The 23,498-nt window shown below is 44.2% G+C and overlaps 1 protein-coding gene across 2 annotated transcripts in view; it reads right to left on the bottom strand.

Annotated features, from left to right (window-relative positions):
* CORO2A (coronin 2A) overlaps positions 1–23,498 on the bottom strand; it is a 235,376-nt gene that overhangs the window by 33,214 nt on the left and 178,664 nt on the right. For both annotated transcript variants that reach the window (XM_073664193.1, XM_073664182.1), the window contains exons 6-8: positions 12,303–12,419; positions 6,165–6,269; positions 5,993–6,089 (exon numbers count right to left, since the gene is read on the bottom strand). In XM_073664193.1, the coding sequence (XP_073520294.1) occupies positions 5,993–6,089; positions 6,165–6,269; positions 12,303–12,419 (319 nt within the window). The remainder of the gene's footprint in view (positions 1–5,992; positions 6,090–6,164; positions 6,270–12,302; positions 12,420–23,498) is intronic.

The following is a 23,498-nucleotide window of genomic DNA, read 5'->3' as shown; positions in this document are numbered from 1 at the left end:
ATCGTTTATTTAAAAACTTACAGCATGTTCCATGACATGCCATATATTGGATAGAAATCCTGTTTCGAACTTCATTGGCCTGAGGTGATATCAAGAGAGGGAGAGACAACTCTTTTTACTTCAGTACTTGGCCATTTACAGTGGTGTGAAAAAGTGTTTGCCCCATTACTGATTTCTTATTCTTTTGCATGTTTGTTACACTTAAATGTTTCAGATCACTAAACAAATTTAAATATTAGACAAAGTTAACACAAGTAAACACAACATGCAGTTTCTAAATGAAGGTCTTTATTATTAAGGAAAAAAGAAATCCAAACCTACAGGGCCCTGTGTGAAAAAGTGACTGCCCCCTAAACCTAATAACTGGTTGGGCCGCTATTAGCTGCAACAACTGCAATCAAGTGTTTCCGATAACTGGCAATGAGTCTTTTACAACGCTCTGGATTTTGGCCCCCTCATCATTGCAAAATTGTTTTAATTCAGCCACATTGGATGGTTTCCAAGCACAAACCGCCTTTTTAGGGTCAGGCCACAGCATCTCAATCAGATTACGGTCAGGACTTTGACTGGGCCACTCCAAAGTCTTAATTTTGTCTTTCTTACGCCATTCAGAGGTGGACTTGCTGGTGTGTTTTGGATCATTGTCCAGCTGCATAACCCAAGTGCGCTTCAGCTTGAGGTCATGAACAGATGGCAGAACATTCTCCTTCAGGATTTTTTTTGGTAGACAGCAGAATTAATGGTTCCATTTTACTGTTGGTATGATGTCCCTTTTCTGAAATGCTGTGTTACTTCCATGCCAGATGTAATGGGACATACACTTTCCAAAAAGTTAAATTTTGTTTTGTCAGTCCACAGAGTATTCTCTTAAAAGTCTTGGAGATCATCAAGATGATTTCTGGCAAAACTGAGACCCAGCCTTTATGTTTTTTTTGCTCAGCAGTGGTTTTCGTCTCGGAACTGTACAATGCATGTGTTACGCTCGCGCCCGGACTGACTGGCGTGAGCGTGATTAGTGATCCCACTGTACCATGAACCGAGGAGTGCCTGGAGGGGCGTAACTAAGTATCAACTCGATCCGACCAAGGTCGCACGGCAGCTTAGTCGACTCCATGGACCAAGGAGGAACCGAGCAGAGGGACCAGGTGAGACATCAGGTCAGACCCCGGTCACAGTTGTTGACCCACACCGGGGAATGCAGGAACAGGCAGGTTAGACTGGCATACAGGCAGGTGGGTATTGGCAAGTACGGCTGGTATGCAGACAGGTGGGTACTGGCAAGTACGGCTGGTATGCAGACAGGTGGGCACTGGCAAGCACGGCTGGTATGCAGACAGGTGGGCACTGGCAAGCACGGCTGGTATGCAGACAGGGAGATACTGGCAAGCACGGCTGGAGTGCAGACAGGGAGGTACTAGCAGGTTGGAGCGCAGGCTGGATAGGGTCCAGTACAGACTGGGAGACAGGTACAGAGCCGCAGATGCAGTAGACAAGCAGAGTAAAGCGAAACCGCCGGAGCGGTGGGCAAGACAGAGCGGAGCAAAACCGCAGGTGCGGTGGACAAGGCAGAGAGGACAGGGCTCTGTTCACATGGAACAGACTGGAAAAGACAGGAAGATGGCTAGAACACAGGAGGAAGATACGGAGGAAGGGAAAAGGGACAAGCAGAACCAGATACACACAAGGTACTTCCTATGAAGTAGCGAGTGGACACAAAACTCACAAACAGAAGTACAGAGACAACGAGTTGGAGTTAGGTGCAGGTTCAGATACTGCAGGAAAAGGGAAGGTACAGACATAGAGACAAACAGGTAACAGGCTAGGATACAGTTCAGACAGGAACTGCTACTGCAGTGAGATACAAGAACGAGCCTGGGTATACAGCCCCCAGAGTGGCGGAAACAGACTAGAAGTCACAGGTAACAGGCCTGGGTATACAGCCCCCAGAGTGGCGGAAACAGACTAGAAACAGGAGAGGACCTGGCAATTCAGTAGCAAAGACTAACTGCGTGAAGGTGTTGCCCAGAAGGAGGGGGTTTTTATCCAGTGACTCACAGCAATAGGCTGGAGACGCATTAGGGGTGCGCCCACAGCAGCTATAAGAATCAGGAAGTAACTGGGCTGCCGCCCTAAGCAGTCAGTCAAGGAACACGCACACAGCATGAACTGGAGCAAGGTTTGTAGGCTGGACTGACAGTTAAGATTGCGGTCTTGCATAGTGGGAGGTGGTGCACTATGCAAGCACGCCGCCAGGGATGTTACAGCATGCCATTTTTGCCCAGTCTCTTTCTTATGGTGGAGTCATAAACACTGACCTTAACTGAGGTAGTGAGGCCTGCATCTCTTTGGATGTTGTTGTGGGATCTTTTGTGACCTCTTGGATGAGTTGTTGCTGCACTCTTGGGGTAATTTTGGTTGGCCGCCCACTCCTGGGAAGGTTCACTACTGTTCCATGTTCGTCATTTGTGGATAATGGCTCTCACTGTGGTTCGCTGGAGTCGTAAAGCTTTAGAAATGGCTTTATAACTTTTTCCAGACTGATAGATCTCAATTAGTTTATTTCTCATTTGTTCTTGAATTTCTTTGGATGACAGCATGATGTTTAGCTTTTGAGGATCTTTTGGTCTACTTCACTTTGTTAGGCAGGTCCTATTTAAGTGATTTCTTGATTAAGAACAGGTGTGGCAGTAATCAGACCTGTGTGTGATTGCTCCCTCATGTGATCCCAGACAAATAAAATTCCGCTCACCACAGTCATCATCATGACGCCAGTGTACAAATTTTCCCTGCATCACATGGATTGGAGTCTATTTATCTGAAAAACCTCCATGACTTACACTACAATCACAAGGCAGCAACAGAAATTTAACAGCACAGTACTAGTAATTATTTTCACAATTGCATATAACACATTACCAAGAAATACAATACCATGGAATCTTGTGAAAGCGCACATACTGTAGGATAACATGACAAATAGCAATGATTGCAACAATTCTACTTAAATATGTAGAGTCCGCCACCTTCTGCACATCTTCCACCCCACACCAGGACAAAAGACCGTACACCCACCACACAGTCAGGAAGGATCTAAAAGACCGTAACAAATAAACAGCCCAGATGATTCAGATACTCCGCAGGCCATACATGCGACTTTCTCAGGACAAAATACCAAAGTTTGTGAATTTACAGTGAGGGGCAAAGTCACATCTCATTGGTAATACATTAAAATATAATAGACATTACCTAGGATAAAAACAAATCAGTAAATACCCTGTAGTAAGTAAATAGTAATAGTACATGTAAATAACAGAGTACTTAGCTGACACTATTTTGATCAAAAGAGCGTAAAAGCCATCCCACCGCGACAAGGTGTACCCCAATCAGGATGGTCTCTAACTCTTGTAGTATTCCCTCATTTTGTTTTTATCCTAGGTTATACAATGGGTACATGTTCACAGCTATAACAAGTATATGATACTCAGATGTCTGAATGAGGCCTTAATGCTCATAATGAAAGTCTGGAAACTTTGTCCCAGTCAGTAACTAAAAAGCCCACTGTTATTCAGGTAGGCAAAGTAAATAGATCGTGCATACCAAACATTCTGTAAAAGGGAAGATAACAAAAAATCCAGTATGTCAGGCTCAGTAAGTCTGTTGATGGATCTTTGATGAGTGGTGGATATATAAGTGAGAAAATATTTTGATACTTTTTATCTTTTTTTCCCCTTAAACAATGATTGCTCATTTGTGTCATATATGGAGATCCAGCTGAGTGCTTAAAGGGAACCTGTAAGTTTTCCCAAATCACCCAAACCACCATTAAGTATTTACTGAACCCTTCATGTACTTCCTAACAAGCCCCTTTTTGGCATCTAGATTTTTTAGTCTCCAAAAATAATCAGTTTTATAACTTTGCTAATTAGTGGGTGACTAGTCATAGGGGCATTGTTTTCCCTGGACTAATCATATTATTATTGATATGATTTGCCAGAGCAGCATAACCACCGGCTCTTTGCAAATCTCTGCTTCCCTGGTAATTTGCAATGAAGCCAGGTGTACACTCCCCGGCTTCATCGGTGCAGTGATGCAGAACCCAGCCAGCTGTTACCACTGGATCTTTGCACATCTCTTGGCTGGCTGCGCATGGTGCCGATGAAGCCGGGGAACATACACCGAGCTTCACTGTATATTGCCAGGTAGGCAGAGATTTGCAAAGAGCCAGTGGTGATGCCGCTCTTACAAGTCATATTACCGACACTCACAGAGGCATGATAACATGATTAATGGGAAGGTTACTACTACTAGCCACCCAATAATTAACATATCACAAGCCCAGTTATAGCATTGAGTTTATGGAGATCCAAAAAGTCTATAAACCACGAAAAGGGCTTACATAAAAGGTTCAATAAATACATGGTGGTGGTTTGGAGAACCTGAGGAATCGGATAGGATCCCTTTAATGCTTATAGCAAACCCTAAGATTCAAAGCAGTGAATTGCATGGCTGATGGGGATAGGTCAAGCATTTTTTGATCATGCCGCACAATGGACAACACAGCGACCGAGGATACAAGTGGAAGCAGATAGAAATGTATTCGTAATGAACCATAGATTCCTAATGAATACACTTTCATTAGTTCCTTACAGGTAAAAATTTCATAAATTTACCAGCCACTGCTATTGCACTCACCCAAGTTAAGTATAGCTGTAATGCAGCATCTACAAGAATTACAGGACAATTACAAATGCATTCAGGGGCAATTACTCTTTTTTTATGCATATAACGTTCACTGATGGATACCAATTGCACTGACATATATTATTTAGGATCATTTCTGTACGTAATGGAGTGATTATGGGAAAGCACTTCCCACACCATCCATGTGTGTTTTTTCTCATTTCCATATATGCAGCCATCTGGCTTTCCTTCTCATCCAGTGTGGTATAAAAATACTGGGGAGAAACTGATGTAGGAACTGGTGCCATAGTATAGAATTATTCCCAACTGGTTTTAACGCTGGATATGAAAATGAAGCATATAGGCTGCGATTCATCAAGACAGGTCTTGTTCAATCCTGGCTTGATTAGGGGCACATGCCTCTTAATGAATCAAGAGCATCTGATAAGTGTCTTGCACAGAGACTGGAGTAAGATTACTGGCATAAGGAACGCTACCACTCGCCATGAATTAGATGAGCTTTGGTATCATGCCCCCATTTTGGCAGAGCTGGGCGAAACTGGCATGAAAACACCAAAAGTCATAAAATTTTTGAGCAACAGCAAGTTGCACAAAAATTTAGCAACTTTCCAAAGATTTTTACCCCAGTGTTCTAGCGCAAAATCTTTGAGAATCCGGGCCATAGTGTTTTCTGATCCTGCTATGGAAGCTGGACAGGTACACAAAGTGCACAACTTTGGCATTAATTGTGTCTGGTTCAGCTCCCATTGGCATCATCTGTATCGATTTGTTGGCAGTGAGCCACCTCCAGGGGGTCCTTGCAGGCAGTCATAATTTTATTATGTAATTCTATGGCTGTGTAATGGAATAAAGGGGGATTTGGAGCTCTATGGGAGAGAAAAATAGAGATCCAAACAGTAATAAGACTATGCAAAAAAATTTATGAGTAATGCTTGACCAATCTAAATAATTACAGTTTTAGTGACACTTTAACCTCATTACTCAAGACCATCATGGACGTACCCATTAAATGCCTTAGCTATCCAAGACCAGAATAAGTATGAAGCTACATTCTGGCACCGCTAATGAGGGACACTCTGCTTGCACTACTCTTTTGTGAAATGCATTCTTTCAGCTATAATGGTCCCATTAATGGGGGCAATCTCAAGTAAGGTTGGTAACTGCACTTTGGATGTTCCTACATATGCTTTTCATTTGGATGTGCATATGGTATATAAATGACCTACCCAAGAACCCCTGTATATGTCCCTACTGTGGGATAAATGTTCTTTACGTAATATTGAAAGCTCACCTATTCCCTTTTGAGGTAAACTAGATCGATATTCATTCAAGTACTGAAAGTAAGGCTTCTGAAGATTGACTTCATAGTATCTGATATTCCCCTCTCCCTATGGAAGAATAAAATTGTTTAGATCATTGTGAACTCATATTATGTGGTGTGAAGCAGATTCACAAACACTTACCTTTCCTACCAAATACAGCATATTGGTATCATTGTCAAAAAAGGGAAAGAGTACCCCTGAGGAGCCATCCAATTCCTCTTGATGTAAAGGCACAGAGAGGTCATCCTGAAGTTTTAAAACAAACATATTATGGGATTCTAATCCCACCATATAATTTTACATTGTACACAATATTCTACAATACACAAAATAAAATAGAAATTACAACAAGAATTGTAAGAATTTTTCCGTGCATAGTTTACTTTGTAATAAAATAATTGACGTATGGCTCTGTTATAAATGTATCGGCCTGAAAATCACAAAGTTTTCTTTTTAGTTCAATATGTGTTAGGCTAGGTTCCCTTCTGAAGTAGAAACTAAGGGTTTAGAAGACTCAGTTGCAGATTACCCCAAAAAGCAGCAAAAAACGCATTCTATTTTTTTTCTAGTAAAATCATGATGGCAATCATGATCATGATGGCAAACCGACCCAACAAACATCCGAAGACACTGGTATCCATCATGTGACAAATCCAGTGCCATTGTTAATTTAATTTTTCTGTTCCTATAACACAACAAAAAACAGAAATAATGATGCAGATGTGAACCGTGCCTTAGATTACTTTGCTGTATTTATTTGTTTAGGTAAAACCTGCTGAGAAAACCTTTTACCTATACATGTGCATTTATCTTTTGCAATATATCAGTTATATCAAGTTTTGCTATATAGCAAGAATAAAGAAAAAATAAGAATATGCTAAAAGATTGTTATAATCACTTACCACCACTAGAGGTCAGAAGCACAATTATGCATGCAAGTAGGAGATATGTCACTGACTTCATGCAACCAGCTCTAATTTCAATAATGTGTTCTTTTATGCTATGAAAATGTATGACTTAGATTTTATTAGTTACAGCATGCTGTGAGCCTGGCTCGTCCATAAGCTATAGCCTCTCCTCGCTCAATGACCGCTTTCTCCCTATGGTTCTACTGTTCATAAACAGAAAGCTGTCAATCAGCAGAGAGTGAGGGAAACCTATAGGTCATGAACTCACCAGACTCCAGTGAGCTGCAACTAATAAATGTAAGTATGCCAGACCCTTTTTACCAGGATCCAATCTCACTTTTGAGAAAAAAAACCCATCCAGTGAGTATATACTTCCCCCTGCTCCGCATTCAACTGTATCGGCAGATGCCGATAGAGTTGAAAGCAATAATGGAGGAGGGGGTGTCATGTGACACCCCCTCTCCCATCATGCCTCTTCTGTGTCTGACGCAGCGGCACGACGATGTCACTTGATCGCGCCACGCTGTGTCAGACAGTGGAGCAGGCAGCTGCTGAGGTGATGAGAGGAGACGAGCTGCAGAGACTGAAGCAGCGGAGAACGAGGAGCGGTAACTATGTATTTATTTATAAATCGGTGAGTACTGATGATACTGGAGGACTGGGGCTGCATTTTACCCTATAGGGGGAGGGGCTGCATTTTACCCTATGGGCGGCTGCATTTTATCCTATGATGGGGCCGCATTTTACCCTATGGGGGGCTGCATTTTATCCTATGATGGGGCCGCATTTTACCCTATGGGGGGCTGCATTGTACTGTGTGCAGGTCCATGGGAGTGTACTATACTGTGTGGAATACCATGGGGAGTTCACTATACTGCGTGCAGGACCATGTGGAGTGCACTGTACTGTGTGGAGGACCATGGGAAGTGCATTATACTGTGTGGAGGACCATGGTGGTGCATTATACTATATGGAGGACCAATTGGGAGTGCATTATACTGTGTGGAGGACCAACTGGGAGTGCATTATACTGTGTGGAGGACCATGGGGGTGCATTATACTGTATGGAGAACCATGAGGAGTGCATTATACTGTATGGAGAACCATGGGAGTGCATTATACTGTGTGAAGGACCATGGGGAGTGCATTATACTGTGTCCAGGACCATGGGGAGTGCATTATACTGTGTGCAGGACCATGGGGAGTGTCCTATACTGTGTGCAGGACCATGGGGAGTGCATTATACTGCCTGGAGGACCATGGGGAGTGTATTATACTGTGTGCAGAACCTCGGGGAGTGCATTATACTGTGTGCAGGACCATGGGGAGTGCATTATACTGCCTGGAGGACCATGGGGAGTGTATTATACTCTGTGGAGGACCATGGGGAGTGCATTATACTCTGTGGAGGACCACAGAGAGTGCATTATACTCTGTGAAGGACCATGGGGAGTGCAATATACTCTGTGGATGTCTACGTGGGGAGCATTATACTTTATGCAAGCAATTATACAGTGTGAAGATTTGTGTGGGGGCCATTATTCTGTTTGAAGGGCTACGTGGAGGGCCATTTTACAGTATGCAAGCAATTATACAGTGTGAAGATTTGTGTGGAGGCTATTATACTGTTTGGAGGGCTAGTGTGGGCCATTCTACAGTGTGGGGCCATTATAATCCATGGAGGGCTGCGTGGGGGTCACAGTTGTGGGATCACACTGTGTTGGGGTCACCATACTTTGCCTTGGGAGTTGAGGTCGAGTTGAGGTGGGATACAGTAGGGTCATCATACTGTGTGTGTGGAGGCTAATGTGGAGGAATTCCCTGTGGGGGTATCATACTGTGTTTGGGGGGCACTTTTGTTGGCATCATACGTCATGGGGGTAATAAAAGAGAAATATAGGACTTCAGCAGGAGGAAAATTACTATGTAAAGGCCGGAAAGTTGTGAGATATGCTGCTCTGTGATCCTGACAAATATTTAATTTTTTTCTTTTTTTAGGGGGTGGGGCCCAATTAGAACTTCTGCTATGGGGCCCCATGATTCCTATGTACGCCCCTGCATGTAGTCCTCCATATTCATGAGCTCTGTATAACCCCACCCCCACAACTGATTGGCAGCTTCCTGCCTATGCAGTGTACACAGAAATCAGTGGTGTGGGCGGGGTTATTAAGAGCTCAGCTTTCAGAGAACTGCTAGATCTGCAGAAGATAAAACAGTAATTTTATCAAAACTTCAGCAAGCAGCCAGTAAGTAACACATGGCTGGAATCAGGGTCTCTGTCCTATATCATGCTGATATCAAATGAGGTAGCAAAAACCTGCTGACAGATTACCTTTAAAAGCCCCAAGGAGTATTTGACAATAAGATATACCAAAATGTGTGTCACAGTACACTCATTATTTGGTACTCAAGCATAAAGGCAAATCTACATAGAAAAAATGAGTGCCGACTGACTATACAAGTACAGTCAATCCATGCTCTACACTAGGGGTCTCAAGCACGCATGCGGCCCCTGAGGCTGCTTAATGCGGCCCGCAGGCACCGGAAACCCCATAATGATTGCGGCCTGGTCCTCAGGGCCGCCGAAGTCAGTGATTTTTTTCAGTTGAATGTTCTACAAGTTAGGGACCAGCATGGGCCATTAGTACAAGATGAAGACCAGCATGGGCCATTACTGCAAGGAGGAGACCAGGATGTGCACATTACTACAAGATGGGGCCAGGATGGGCACATTACTACAAGATGGGGACCGGGATGGGCCATTAGTACAAGATGAAGACCAGCATGGGCCATTACTACAAGATGGGGACCAGGATGGGCACATTACTACAAGATGGGGACCAGGATTGGGCACATTACTACAAGATGGGGACCAGGATTGGGCAGATTACTAAAAGATGGGGACCTGGACGGGCACATAACTACAAGATGGGGACCTGGATGGGCACATTACTACAAGATGGGGACCTGGATGGGCACATTATTACAAGATGGGGACCAGGATGGTGCATTACTACAAGATGGGAACCAGGATGGGCACATTACTACAAGATGGGGACCGGGATGGGCACATTACTATAAGATGAGGACGGGGATGGGCACATTACTACAAGATGGGGACCAGGGTGGTGCATTACTACAAGATGGGAACCAGGATGTGCACATTACTACAAGATGGGGCCAGGATGGGCACATTACTACAAGATGGGGACCGGGATGGGCCATTAGTACAAGATGAAGACCAGCATGGGCCATTACTACAAGATGGGGACCAGGATGGGCACATTACTACAAGATGGGGACCAGGATTGGGCACATTACTACAAGATGGGGACCAGGATTGGGCAGATTACTAAAAGATGGGGACCTGGACGGGCACATAACTACAAGATGGGGACCTGGATGGGCACATTACTACAAGATGGGGACCTGGATGGGCACATTATTACAAGATGGGGACCAGGATGGTGCATTACTACAAGATGGGAACCAGGATGGGCACATTACTACAAGATGGGGACCGGGATGGGCACATTACTATAAGATGAGGACGGGGATGGGCACATTACTACAAGATGGGGACCAGGGTGGTGCATTACTACAAGATGGGAACCAGGATGGGCACATGGGCACATTACTACAAGATGGGGACCGGGATGGGCACATTACTATAAGATGGGGACGGGGATGGGCACATTACTACAAGATGGGGACCAGGATGGGCACATTACTACAAGATGGGAACCAGGATGGGCACATTACTACAAGATGGGAACCGGGATCGGCACATTACTACAAGATGGGGACGGGGATGGGCACATTACTATAAGATGGGGACCAGGATGGGCACAATACTTCAAGATGGTGACCATTATGAGCACATTACTACAAGATGAGAACCAGGATGGGCACATTACTACAAGATGGGGACCGGGATGGGCACATTACTATAAGATGGGGATGGGGATGGGCACTTTACTACAAGATGGGGACCAGGATGGGCACAATACTACAAGATGGGGACCAGGATGGGCACAGTACTACAAGATGAGAACCAGGATGAGCACATTACTACAAGATGGGGACCGGGATGGGCACATTACTACAAGATGGGGACCGGGATGGGCACATTACTACAAGATGGGGATGGGCACTTTACTACAAGATGAGGACCAGGATGGGCACATTACTACAAGATGGGGACCAGGATGGGGACATTACCACGAGATGGGGAAACTACTAAAAGATGGGGACATTACTATAAGAAGTTGGTCAGAATTACTATATGGTGCACATTGTAAGAAAAAAAAATCACTGTATGTGGCCAATTAGGGGACACAAAAAGGAAATACAAATTTTAAAAACTGTAAACTTGTAAAAACTGTAAAACTGTACCATAGCCCATAAAATGAATGCCATGAATGCCATGTAAAAGAATAAAATAAAAAAGCCAAAAATGTTCAAAAAATTATCCAAAAGGTGCATAGAAAAAACAATATGGTATCATTTAAAATTTCACATCATCCTGCAAAGAATGCGGCCCTTCAAATTCACATTTTTTCTATGTGCGGCCCATATACTTAGCCGAGTTTGAGACCCCTGCTCTACCCGGACATTTACATGTTACAATTATCAGGGGTGTTTCCTCCAAACAACCATCCATATGAACATTTGTCTCACAGAGATGGTATAGCATCCCAGTAAACAATGCTTTTAGGTGTCCACATAAAACATGAGAACAAACATTTTGTCATCCCTTTGCTGGACACGTTCACATGGAGCAATGACCAAAAATAAACATTCATATTAATGGTTGTTTAAGGAGTGATCAGCATCAGTGGCCTGTGAAGAGGTAGGGTCTGGTGTCCATCAGTTCCGCCTCCAGCCTAGCATTCACCCACGTCTCCCAACATCCACTATGTATGCCCATCAGAAGTCTGGAGGATTTGTATAGAATAAGCCCACAGGCTGAGCCCCTTCCAGACCCAGTGGCTGCTAGCTGATTTACACAGCCTACACCCTCTGGTATCTGCTGTGATTGGAGCTAGCCCTGCTCGCAGCAGTTTAACAACCTTTAGATGCTAAGGTGAACAGCAACCAAGGCATCTAAGCTGCTAGATGGAGGGAGAAGGCCTTATGTCACCTTCCATGGTTCCCTGTGACAAGAATGTGAGGAGCTGAAGGGTTGTTTAATGGCAGCAGGGATTTCTTTGTACATCCTTGATCAGCACTTTAGTTAGAATGCTTTTTCATCTGCCTTATGCTATAAAGCTGAGATGTGTTTATACATGAAGGATATTGTATAAAATGAAGTAATGCCATCTCAGTCCCAGAGCTTGTCATCATTTGTAAGATACATAATTACACATACTTGATCCCAGAGGGTAACTTGTCTGTTATTCCACCGAGATGCCCCAGCTGAAATCAGCTTCTTCATGTTTCCCAGAAACAAAACTTTGCTGGATTTGTGATTCTTACCATCGGATTCCTATAAAAACAACATGTACATAATGATAAATAATACTACTTTGGCAAGAACACAATATTATATTGAAAACACAATAACAGCATAATAAAATAGGGAAATGTCCTATTATACAATGTCATTGTGAGAGCAGGAGTTATTTATCTATCCTATCCATTTTGGTTATTGTATGTGCATCTCCTTGCTTGCAAAATGGAGTCTGATTATGTTTAGATTAGGGTCTCTGGAATTTCTTTGCTTAACGGGACATCGAGATAACAGGAAAGTGAAAGAAAAAAGTAGAGCCACACCTAGACACTAAAGCTGGGTGTAGATAGTGTTAACTTTCACCAATTAGATGTATGTATGCTAATACTAGCACATATGTAGAGATAAGCTGAGCTAATTATATTGTTACAATGTATGTCCAGTAAAAACCTATATAAACCCTGATGATTATGTAATAGACAGAGCTCTATTCTGATACTAAGAGTGTCAGTGTGGTACCTCTCTATGTACATGTACTTGGATTTTACAATTTAATTTGGAGCAGGTACAACGTCTCAGAACGTCCCGCATTATGTGGCAACGACAAAATCTGGCACCCGAACAGGGACCCTCTAGTTCAAAGAACCGCTTGATCCAATAGTTTTGCTGTGCCCAGACAGACGGACAACTTAGGACAGCTGCAGCAAAAGGCTTTGTCCTGACACTATCTGAATTTGTACCTCTGTATTGGCCCCAGTGTGTTTTGGGTAAGTGTGTCGCAGGTCATTCGATCTGTTCATAGTAAATGGGTCCATTATTGTTAGACAACGAACCCTGAGGATACCTTGCATACTGTGTTGAATTCCTGTGTTGTGTGTTGTATGGGAAGTATGGATTTGGCATTTTACTGGTCATTTGTCCATAGGGTTGGATTGTAACGATTAGTTGGTTGTACCCGGGGGAGCCGACATTGGTGATTGCCGGCAGCAGCCTTTTGTAGTTCTAAGGAAACCCATATGGTTCCGGCCCCTAGACGGAGGGGCTGATGGTTTTCGTCTGATTATATATGTTGGGCATGGAGTGACAGAGAAAGTGACCATAGTGAAAGGTAAGAGTCCCCACTGGTTTGCCTCTCAAGTCCAGTTTCCTGTTGTAAAAGACAGAAGATGGGTAATCTGTCCACTAAGGGACAGACTGAGCAAGGTAGAGATCATGTCAAATTGGCGAAGGAGAAGAAAGGAAAGAAATTTATGCAGAAAATGCGTAGGTTTTGTTCAGCATCTGGTTGTCCACAGGGTGGCAGGCTTAATGAAGATTTCTGGAAAAGGATGGACATGTGTATTCAGGAATGAGAATCCAGATTGAGTGGAGACCTGTAGTGTATGTGGTGCCCCCTGTCGGCAGATAGAAACTGAGAAACCTCCTACTCCTAAGACAGGATTGTACCCTTTGTTATCACTCCACAATCCATTTGTATACTATAAGCCCCCAGAGCCCGGTCAAGCCAGTGTAGCCCCCCTGGCCAATGCCCCAAGTGCTATGCCCCCACAAATCTCGGCCTTGCCCTCAATGAATATCATGCCTTCACTGGATGGGACCAACGCCCCTACAGGGCCTGGCCTGCCTTCCATCTCCTCTCCTGACACAACGTAAATGGATGCGCAGCAGTTGTAGGTCAGTTTTTCACCGCCATCCAAGACTCACTAGGACAATTAATCAGTCAAGGTGGGCAGCTCACCTCAACCCCAACTGGTCGCCCGCAGCGCTCGCCCAAATTACTACCACCAGACCTCACACGTCAGTCTAGAGGACCAGATACTGTAGAACCCCATGAGGGTGTGTGGCATCCCTGGAATCCAAGTGAAATGCTGGCCATGATGAGTACAATGCCACACCCTGAAATGTTTCTCATGCCATTTGTAAGAAGAGTAGAGAAAATTAGAAAGGCTTTCTACTCTTGTTGATGGGATTTGGAGGACCTGGTGTCAGCAAAGGCAGGGAATACCTTCTACTCCCTTGTGGCGGGGGCAATAGGGGCCCCACCCGCAGATGATACTTTATTGTATTCGGGGAAGCCGTATGTGAGAAAACTCACACAGTGGGTGCAGGCCAGGCTAGCTTCTCAGTCAGCCACTCTTCATGATCTCCAACAGGATGCTACAGAGTCAGTAGAAAAATATTATACCTGGCTCTGACAAAGATGGCAAGATTTAGGATAAGAGAGCATGTCCAAAGTCCACACCCGTTTATGTCCTGTGCCTTTGTTGAAGGTTTAAAGCCCGTAAATTAAAGAGCCACTAATAGTGTCCCACCCGGAGTACCGGACTATGTCCTCGGCCGTGATACTCCAAATAGCCAAGGGCGTGGAAGCAACCAATGCCCTGAATAATAAGGCAAAAGCTCTGTCTTTGCAGTCTCTTCCATGTGTCGAGGTAGAAGGAAAAAACATACACACCTCACTGACACGCCCCATTACAGATTCTTTCCAAACCAGTGTATATGAAAGTCAACACACCGCTTTTAAAATGCCATTTTTTTTCATGTAAAATAATCATACCAAGAAGAATCATTTCAGAACTTTTTCCCCCTTTAGGCTATGTGCCCACGATGCAGAAATGAAGCAGAAATTCCATGAGTATATTTCTGCATCTCCTTGGCAGAAAAAACGCATGTGGATTTTCCATGCATTTTTTCTGCCAGGGACAAGCGTTTTTTAAGCGTTTTTTCATGCATTTCCAAGCGATTTTAGCATCACTTGGAAAAGTGCTTGACAAGTTGGTCACACTATATAAATCCATGCAACTGGCATGGATTTATATTGTGTGATCAACTTATGCTGCTTTAAATGCAGCATCAATAGTAAAAAAAGAATTAAAATGTAAAAAATAAAAAAAAAAAACATTATACTTCCTCTCCGGTGGCCCCCGGTCTCCTTCTCCGGTGGTGTCCACTGTCATCGGTGTCCCACGGTGTTCTGACAGGACCTGCGTTGATTTCATTTAGTCAGCTGACAGGTCCTTTTTTTTTTACTAATGGTACCTGGGTCTGAAAAAATACTGATCGAATACTGACCAAATACTGATAGTGGGGCCGTGATCTAAAATGTGTTATTGTCTGAGACAAGGCCATAATTCTAAAAGGTATGGAGGAAATTATGAACAGTTACAAATATCAGTCAATTTTGCATCAAAACCTTCAGGCCTCTGCTAAAAAGCTGAAGATAAATTTCACATTTCAGCCAATATAACCACTCTTAAAATACCTCCAAATCAACAAAAGAATGGCTTTATGAGAACAAAGTCAAAGTTTTGGAATAGCCCAGCCAGGTAGCCCAGACCTGAATTCAATTGAAAACCTGTGGGACGACCTCAAGAGGACTGTACACATGCGATGCCCTAGCAATCTGACCGATTTGGAGTGTTACTGCAAAAAAGAGTGGACATAGATTGCCAATTCTAGATGTGCAATGCTGATAGACTCCTACCAAAAAGACTGAAGGCTGTCATAAATTCAAAGGGTAATTCAACGAAGTATTAATTTATGGGTGTGCAAATTTATGCAACCACATTATTTTAGATATTTATTTTTCCACCCTAGCAGATCTCAGCTCGCTTCTCAATGGATTTGTACAGATTATGGGTGGCATTAAACAGAAAAAGTTCTGAAATTATTCTTCTTGGTATGATTTTTTACATGACAAAAACTTGCCATTTTAACAAGAGTGTGTAGAATTTTTACATCAATTATGCCAGTCATTAGCTTTAAAGGGAACCTATCACCAGGCTTTTCTCACGTAATCTAAAAGCAGCATAATGTAGAGACAAATGAGTAGATCATCAGTAGAGGACTAGTAAACCTGCTGTTAGGTGGTCCTCCATATTCATGAACTCTGTATAACCCCGCTCCATCACTGATTGGCAGCTTTCTGCCTATGCACAGTGTACACAGAAAGCTATAAATGAGTGGTGTGGGTGTTATACAGACATCAACATTCAGAGAACTGGTAGATCCACAGAAGATTCAACGTTGATTTTATCAAGACTGCAGCAAGCAGCCCAGTCAGTGATAAATCTCTGGAATCGGTATCTCTACCCCTCCATTATGCTGTTCTCAGATGGGGTAGCAAAAACCTGGTGACCAATTCCCTTTAAGAAAATATACATTATAAACTGGGCTAATCAAAGACAGCATGAAGTTGTAGGCTGGACCCCTGATTACTATGAAATAGGTTAACACTGTGACATAAGTGTTTCAATAGGTGTTTTGAATAGGAGCTGTTGTGCAGTACCATCAGCAGAAGCCACTCACCGGTAGGAGCTCTGTCCCATGTGTTTACATCCAGAGCAAATAACAGCTGATCAATGGGGATGCCAAGTGTCTGACCCCCACCTTTATGTTATGCCTTCACATCTCTTTTAAAGCGTAAGCTAAATTCGATGTTATATAAATATGATAATGCCATGATAAAGATGACATTGGTGGTGACATTGGTAGGCTGGACATACAACCAATTTCTAAAACTATAGAGGGCTCAAGAACTTTTGACCACATTCAGATATTCCTGTAACTGGAAATTTCCAAAACAACATTCCAAGCAAAGGTTTATTCAGATCAATAGCACTTTACTTAGAATATTATATCAAATACTTCCAGTAATGGAGATCTATGAATGGAGCCAAAGAGGTTAGGTCCCCTCAGCTACCACAGCTCTTACATCCTGGAAATCTGTGGTGTTCCCAACTCATGACCTTCATTGATGTGATCTTCTGGCAATCATCTATGACATTTTAAGCTATCAATTTGGCTTCATTACACCATTAACTGTGTAATATGAAATACACTGTTCAGACATCTCTATTAAAATAAAAAACAACCACTTTTTTTATTTTGTTTAGTGCATTTGTAACCTTTTTTTTGTGGTTGGAATTTTTTAGTGTCAGGATATTCAAATGAAGAATGTCTCCTAATCATGGTATGCTGCTATTAAGAATAAGTCCATACTTTTTCATAACTGGAATATTTTAAATTAAGAAATAAAAGTTGGATATTTTTATAGTTTGCTGGACAACTTACTTCATATTGCACAGACTAGATTGCTTTGACGACTTTATATGTCCAGAATACAGTTTTGCTATAGTTATAAAGGTAAACAAGACAAAACTATACCTTACAAATGTTATAGATCTGGGTGGGAAGATCACATGAATGGAGTACAGCAGAAGCCGCACTGCTTCTGGATAATAGATGATGATGTCTGTAGGGACTAACCCTATTCACCCTGCCCATCATACTTACAGATATTAGAATATCATCAAAAAGTTAATTTATTTCAGTTCTTCAATACAAAAAGAGTCATTACAAACAGAGTGATCTATTTCAAGTGTTTATTTCTGTTAATGTCGATGATTATGGCTTACAGCCAATGAAAACACAAAAGTCATTATCTCAGTAAATTAGAATACTTTATAACAAACAGTTTGAAAAATTGTTTTAAAATCCGAAATGTTGGCCTACTGAAATGTATGTTCAGTAAATGCACTCAATACTTAGTCGGGGCTCCTTTTGCATCAATTACTGCATCAATGCGGCGTGGCATGGAGGCGATCAGCCTGTGGCACTGCTGAGGTGTTATGGAAGCCCAGGTTGCTTTGATAGCCGCCTTCAGCTCGTCTGCATTGTTGGGTCTGGTGTCTCTCATCTTCCTCTTGACAATACCCCATAGATTGTCTATGGGGTTAAGGTCAGACGAGTTTTCTGGCCAATCAAGCACAGTGATACTGTTGTGTATAAACCAGGTATTGGTACTTTTGGCAGTGTGAACAGGTGCCAAGTCCTCCTGGAGAATGAAATTTCCATCTCCATAAAGCTTGTCAGCAGACGGAAGCATGAAGTGCTCTAAAATTTCCTGGTAGACGGCTGCTCTGACTTTGGTCTTGATAAAACACAGTGGACCTACTGTTATGTTCTGCTACCAGAGCTAAGGAAAGAGAGGAGATCTGTCCCTACGATAGAACTCAGCTTAATCCCTACGATGTAACAGGGAACCTGATCCTGCGATCAGACCTGCTAAAGTCCTAAGCTAGTCTGTACGGAGACCTATAGATATGGGGAAGGAATCCCTACAAGTACTAAGGACTGGGAGGAAAATGGGACACCTCCTAACAGAAATAGTAGCAGACAGACGAACAAACAAAATATATAGAACATAGAGGTCCGTAGACCAAGCAAACTAACAGAGTTAGATACAGAGCACAGGCTAGCTAGAAAGTAGTTATACAATGAAGTCCAGCAAAGCTAGAAGGGCGGAGCAGGATTAAATAGGCCAACAAGGTCATGTGACCAGCAAAGGAAAAAACCTAAGAGCAAGGTTCTAACACCTACACCAGCAGATGACATGGCTCCCCAAACCATCACTGATTGTGGAAACATCACACTAGACCTCAAGCAGCTTGGATTGTGTGCCTCTCCACTCTTCCTCCAGACTCTGGGACCTTAATTTCCAAATGGAACATCTGGACATTTGTCAAGTCAGCAGTCTTCTCCATGATTGTGGAGCCTACTGAAACAGACTAAGGGATCTTTTTAAATGCTTAGGAAGCCTTTGAAGGTGTTTTTGTTAATTATTCTAATTTACTGAGATAATGACTTTTGTGTTTTCATTGGCTGTAATCCATAATCATCAACATTAACAGAAAAAACACTTGAAATAGATCGCTCTGTTTGTAATGACTCTATATAATATATGAGTTTCACTTTTTGTATTGAAGAACTGAAATAAATTAACTTTTTGATGATATTCTAATTTAGTGAGATGCACCTGTATGTAGAGCAGGACAAAAACAGGGCTTCAGCCCACCACCAGCTGAAGATACAAGTGAGCAGCAGAGGATTAAGAGGGTTTTCCAGTTTCGGAAAACACTTGTTCCCTAGCTGTAGTTTGTTTAAAAAAAAAACTGTACTTTTCTCATCTTCCTTGGGTCCACCGCTGAGTCTCCACTGCTGCTCCTGGTGCTTGTTATTTTCTGCAATGCTGATGTCATATTTGACAGCACTGCAGACAATAACTGAGCTTAGCGGCTCTGCCCGAATTGACGTCACAAGGAGCTGAGATCACTGGTTGGCTGTAACGCTGTCAATGTCATGTCAGCGCTGCATATAATAACATTTACACAGCGCAGTAGCAGAGACTCAGTAATGGACCTGGGGTGGGCGAGTAAAGAAGTTTGTATTTTTTCAAACAAACTGCAGCAGAGGGTCAGAGGATTTCCTAAACCCCCCAAAAAAACCATGTGACCTCTGCAGTATATCTAGAAGTCTGACTGTTTCAGAATCGTACAGATGTTGGTACATACATTCAGATGCCCGTGGTGTAATTACGTGTTTTATCCATTTTTTTTCACGGATACAACACGTACATATCATAATCTATGGTGCTCTTTACATATACGTGTTTTTCACAGACCATGTGTCAATTAAAAACACACGCAGACATTTCCATATTTTTCCGGATGACAAAGGCCAATACAAGTCTATGGTTCCGTAAAAACACGTACAGCACACGGATAGAATCTGTGTGCTATCTGAATGCTGTCTGTGTTTAAGATTGCAAAGTATAGAACAAGATTTGTAATTTATTTCTTTATCCATCCCTCAAAAACACTGATGACACACTGAAGGTACACTGAAGGTAAAAACGGACACACAGATGACACTGATGATACACTGATCACACTGGCACTATTTTTTCACGTACATGTTCAAACACAGACATGTAAGTAAGGCCTCACAGTGAGAGCAAGTGTTCCATTAAAAGGGTTGGCCACTTTATTTTGGCATGTTGGGGTCATTAACTTGTAACACTTACTTTTAGTATTACAGGTTCTCCTCCTGCACTTGTCAGTGCAGCCTGCATCACAGACTACACAGCACTACTGCCCACACAATGGCAGCTAATGGAGCAGCATGTCTCCTTTAATCCTGTAGGTGGAACTAGAGCTCTAGTTCTCTTCCTCTCTGAAGAGACAATTTGCATATTTCCTAGAGGAGCATTGTGGCTTTAAAAGTCTCCTCACTGTGACATACTTAGTGTTACGGGTCCGGGTGGTGGAACCTCTGTGCTTCGGTGCAAGGAGGGACCAGAGGGGCGTGACTAAGTGCCTACTCAGCCTGACCCAGGTCACATGGCGGCTTAGTCGACTCCATGAACCAGGGAGGGACCGGGCAGGTGAACCAGGTGCAACTCTGGGACCGACCTTGTGTGACAGCAGGTGAATCCCACGGGTCAGATGACAGGAACTGACCGGTACAGCGGATGAGCACGGCAGGAAGGCAGACGGGTAGCCAGATAGGTGCTCCGGGTAGGCAGGCTGGCGGGCACAGCAGTTAACTGGCAGGTGCTCCATGTAGGCAGGCTGGCGGGCACGACAGGTAACTGGGAGGTGCTCCAGGTAGGCAGGCTGGTGGGCACGACAGGTAACTTTCAGGTGCTCCAGGTAGGCTGGCTGGCGGGCACGACAGGTAACTGATAGGTGCTCCAGGTAGGCAAGCTGGCGGGCACGACAGGTAACTGGCAGGTGCTCCAGGTAGGCAAGCTGGCGGACACGGCAGGTAACTTGCAGACTGGCGGGCAGAACTATTAGACAGACTGGAGGGCTGGACAGTAGACAGACTGGCAGGCTGGACTGTTAGACAGACTGGAGGGCAGAACAGACTGGCAGCGGGGACCTGAGGGCTGAAGCAAGTGTTAGCACATGGAATACAACCTTGCACAGGCACCTCCATTTTGGAGGAGGTGCCTTATATAGGAGAAGTCTTCTGGCCATTGGCCGGGGACTCTTTAGGACGGAGGGTGGCCCCCCTAAGAGGGAGGAAGTGCGCAAGCCCTAAGCACAGTGCCCGGGAAGAGAGGCAGAGACGCCGATGCTACAGTACCTCCCCCTTTACGCCCCTTCTTCTTTAGGCCCGCGAGAAATTTTTTAAGAAGATGAGGGGCATGAATGTTCTCCCTGAGTTTGGTGGCCAAAATGTTTTCTACCTCAAAGACGTCCTCAGCGGAGACTGGAGCTGGAGTGGTACCTGGATCGTCAGAGAAGGAATTAAGGATAACTGGTTTGAGGAGGGACACATGAAAGGAGTTGGGAATCCGTAAGGTGACTGGGAGTTTCAGCTTGTAAGCCACGGGATTGATTTAGTTCAGAACATCGAACGGACCAATGAACCGCGGACCCAATTTATAAAAAGGTATCTTGAGACGGACATATTTGGAAGAAAGCTAGACCTTGTCTCCCGGACGGAATTGAGGCGGATCCAGACATCTCTTATCGGCATGTCTCTTCATCCGCTCGGAAGACTGAAGAAGTGCAGATCTAGTGTATAGATAGCCGAAAATTTGCTGACAAGAGACTCCGCGGCAGGATTGTCCACTGAAGAGGAGATGGGACACTAAATCTGGGGGTGTCGAGTGTAGACCACAAAAAACGGGAATTTGGTAGAAGACTCGCTCTCATGGTTGTTATAGGAGAACTCGGCCCAGGGCAGGAGCTCAACCCAATCGTTATGGTGAGCGTTGACAAAGTGCCGAAGAAAGCTGGTAAGGATCTGGTTGATACATTCCACTTGACCATTGGACTGAGGATGATAAGCAGAAGAGAAATTTAAAGAGACATCCAGCAACTTGCACGTAGTTCTCCAGAAGCTCGAAGTGAACTGAACTCCGCGATCAGACACAATGTGGAGGGGTAGGCAGTGAAGACGGAAGATGTGATGGATGAAGTCCTTAGCCAGCACAGATGCAGACGGATGACCAGGCAGAGGGATGAAGTGGGCCATCTTAGAAAAGCGGTCAGCGGCCACCCAAATGACAGTACAACCGGCAGAAACAGGGAGATCCGTGATGAAGTCCATTGTAATGTGTTGCCACGGAGCGGAAGGCACGGGAAGAGGAAGTAGACGGCCAGATTGAAGGTGCCTGGGAACTTTGTTACGAGCACAAGAGGAACAAGCCGCGACAAAGTAAGCAACATCCTTGCGCAGGGAAGGCCACCAGTAAAGTCGGGCGACGAGGAGAAAGGTCTTCCTCTGGCCAGCATGACCGGCTAGTTTGGATGAATGGCCCCAGAGTAGAACCTTCTTTTGATCCGGAACCGCTACAAAGGTCTTACCGGGTGGAAGATGAGACAGGTCAAACGGAGCAACAGTCATTACTTTGGAAGGGTCAATGATATGTAGAGGCTCCTCCTCTTGGTCGGAAGACAGGAATGACAGGATAAAGCGTCAGCTTTAATGTTCTTGTCCGCCGGGCGGTAATGCAGAGTGAAGCAGAATCGGGCAAAGAATAGAGACCACCTGGCCTTACGAGGATTTAGTCTTTGGGCGTTCTGCAAATAAGCAAGGTTTTTGTGGTCAGTGTAGATGACCACCAGGTGCAGAGCCCCCTCCAGCAAGTAGCGCCACTCTTCAAGTGCTAATTTAATGGCCAGCAGCCCACGATCTCCTATGGAGTAGTTGCGCTTGGACGAGGAGAAGAGCTTGGAGAAGAAGCCGCAGGTTACCATTCTCCCAGACGAGGATTTCTGGGTGAGCACCGCTCGGGCTCCGGAGGAGGATGCATCAACCTCCAGGAAGAACTGCTTGTTGCAATCCGGATGGTGCAGCACAGGAGCGGAGGAGAAGGCTTGTTTAAGGGAGACGAAGGCCTTCTCCACTTCGGAAGTCCATTCCTGGGATTTGCTCCTTTACGGGTGAGCGCGGAGATGGGAGCAGTCTGGGAGGAGAAATGAGGAATGAAGAGGCGGTAATAGTTTGCGAAGCACAGGAATCGCTGAATCGCCTTCAACCCCTCCGATCAGGGCCACTTTAAGACGGCAGACACATTCTCGGGATCCATCCGCAGACCAGTCTCGAAGATAATATAGCCCAGGAATGGCAGAGAGGTCTGCTCCAAGAGGCATTTCTCAAATTTAGCGTATAGGCGATTCTTCCGGAGCCTTAGCAGAACCTGACGAACATCCCTCCGGTGTGAGGGCAGATTCAGAGAGAAAACCAAGATATCGTCCAGGTACACCACTACGCAAGAATACAGGAGATCACGGAAGATGTCGTTAACCAGCTCCTGGA

This window comes from Phyllobates terribilis, unplaced genomic scaffold (assembly GCF_046119375.1).
Source record: "Phyllobates terribilis strain yellow unplaced genomic scaffold, ASM4611937v1 Scaffold_1__5_contigs__length_1240528914, whole genome shotgun sequence".
NCBI classification, from domain to species: Eukaryota; Metazoa; Chordata; class Amphibia; order Anura; family Dendrobatidae; genus Phyllobates; species Phyllobates terribilis.
Note: the sequence above shows the minus strand (reverse complement) of the source record. Positions and strands in the feature narration are given on the sequence as shown.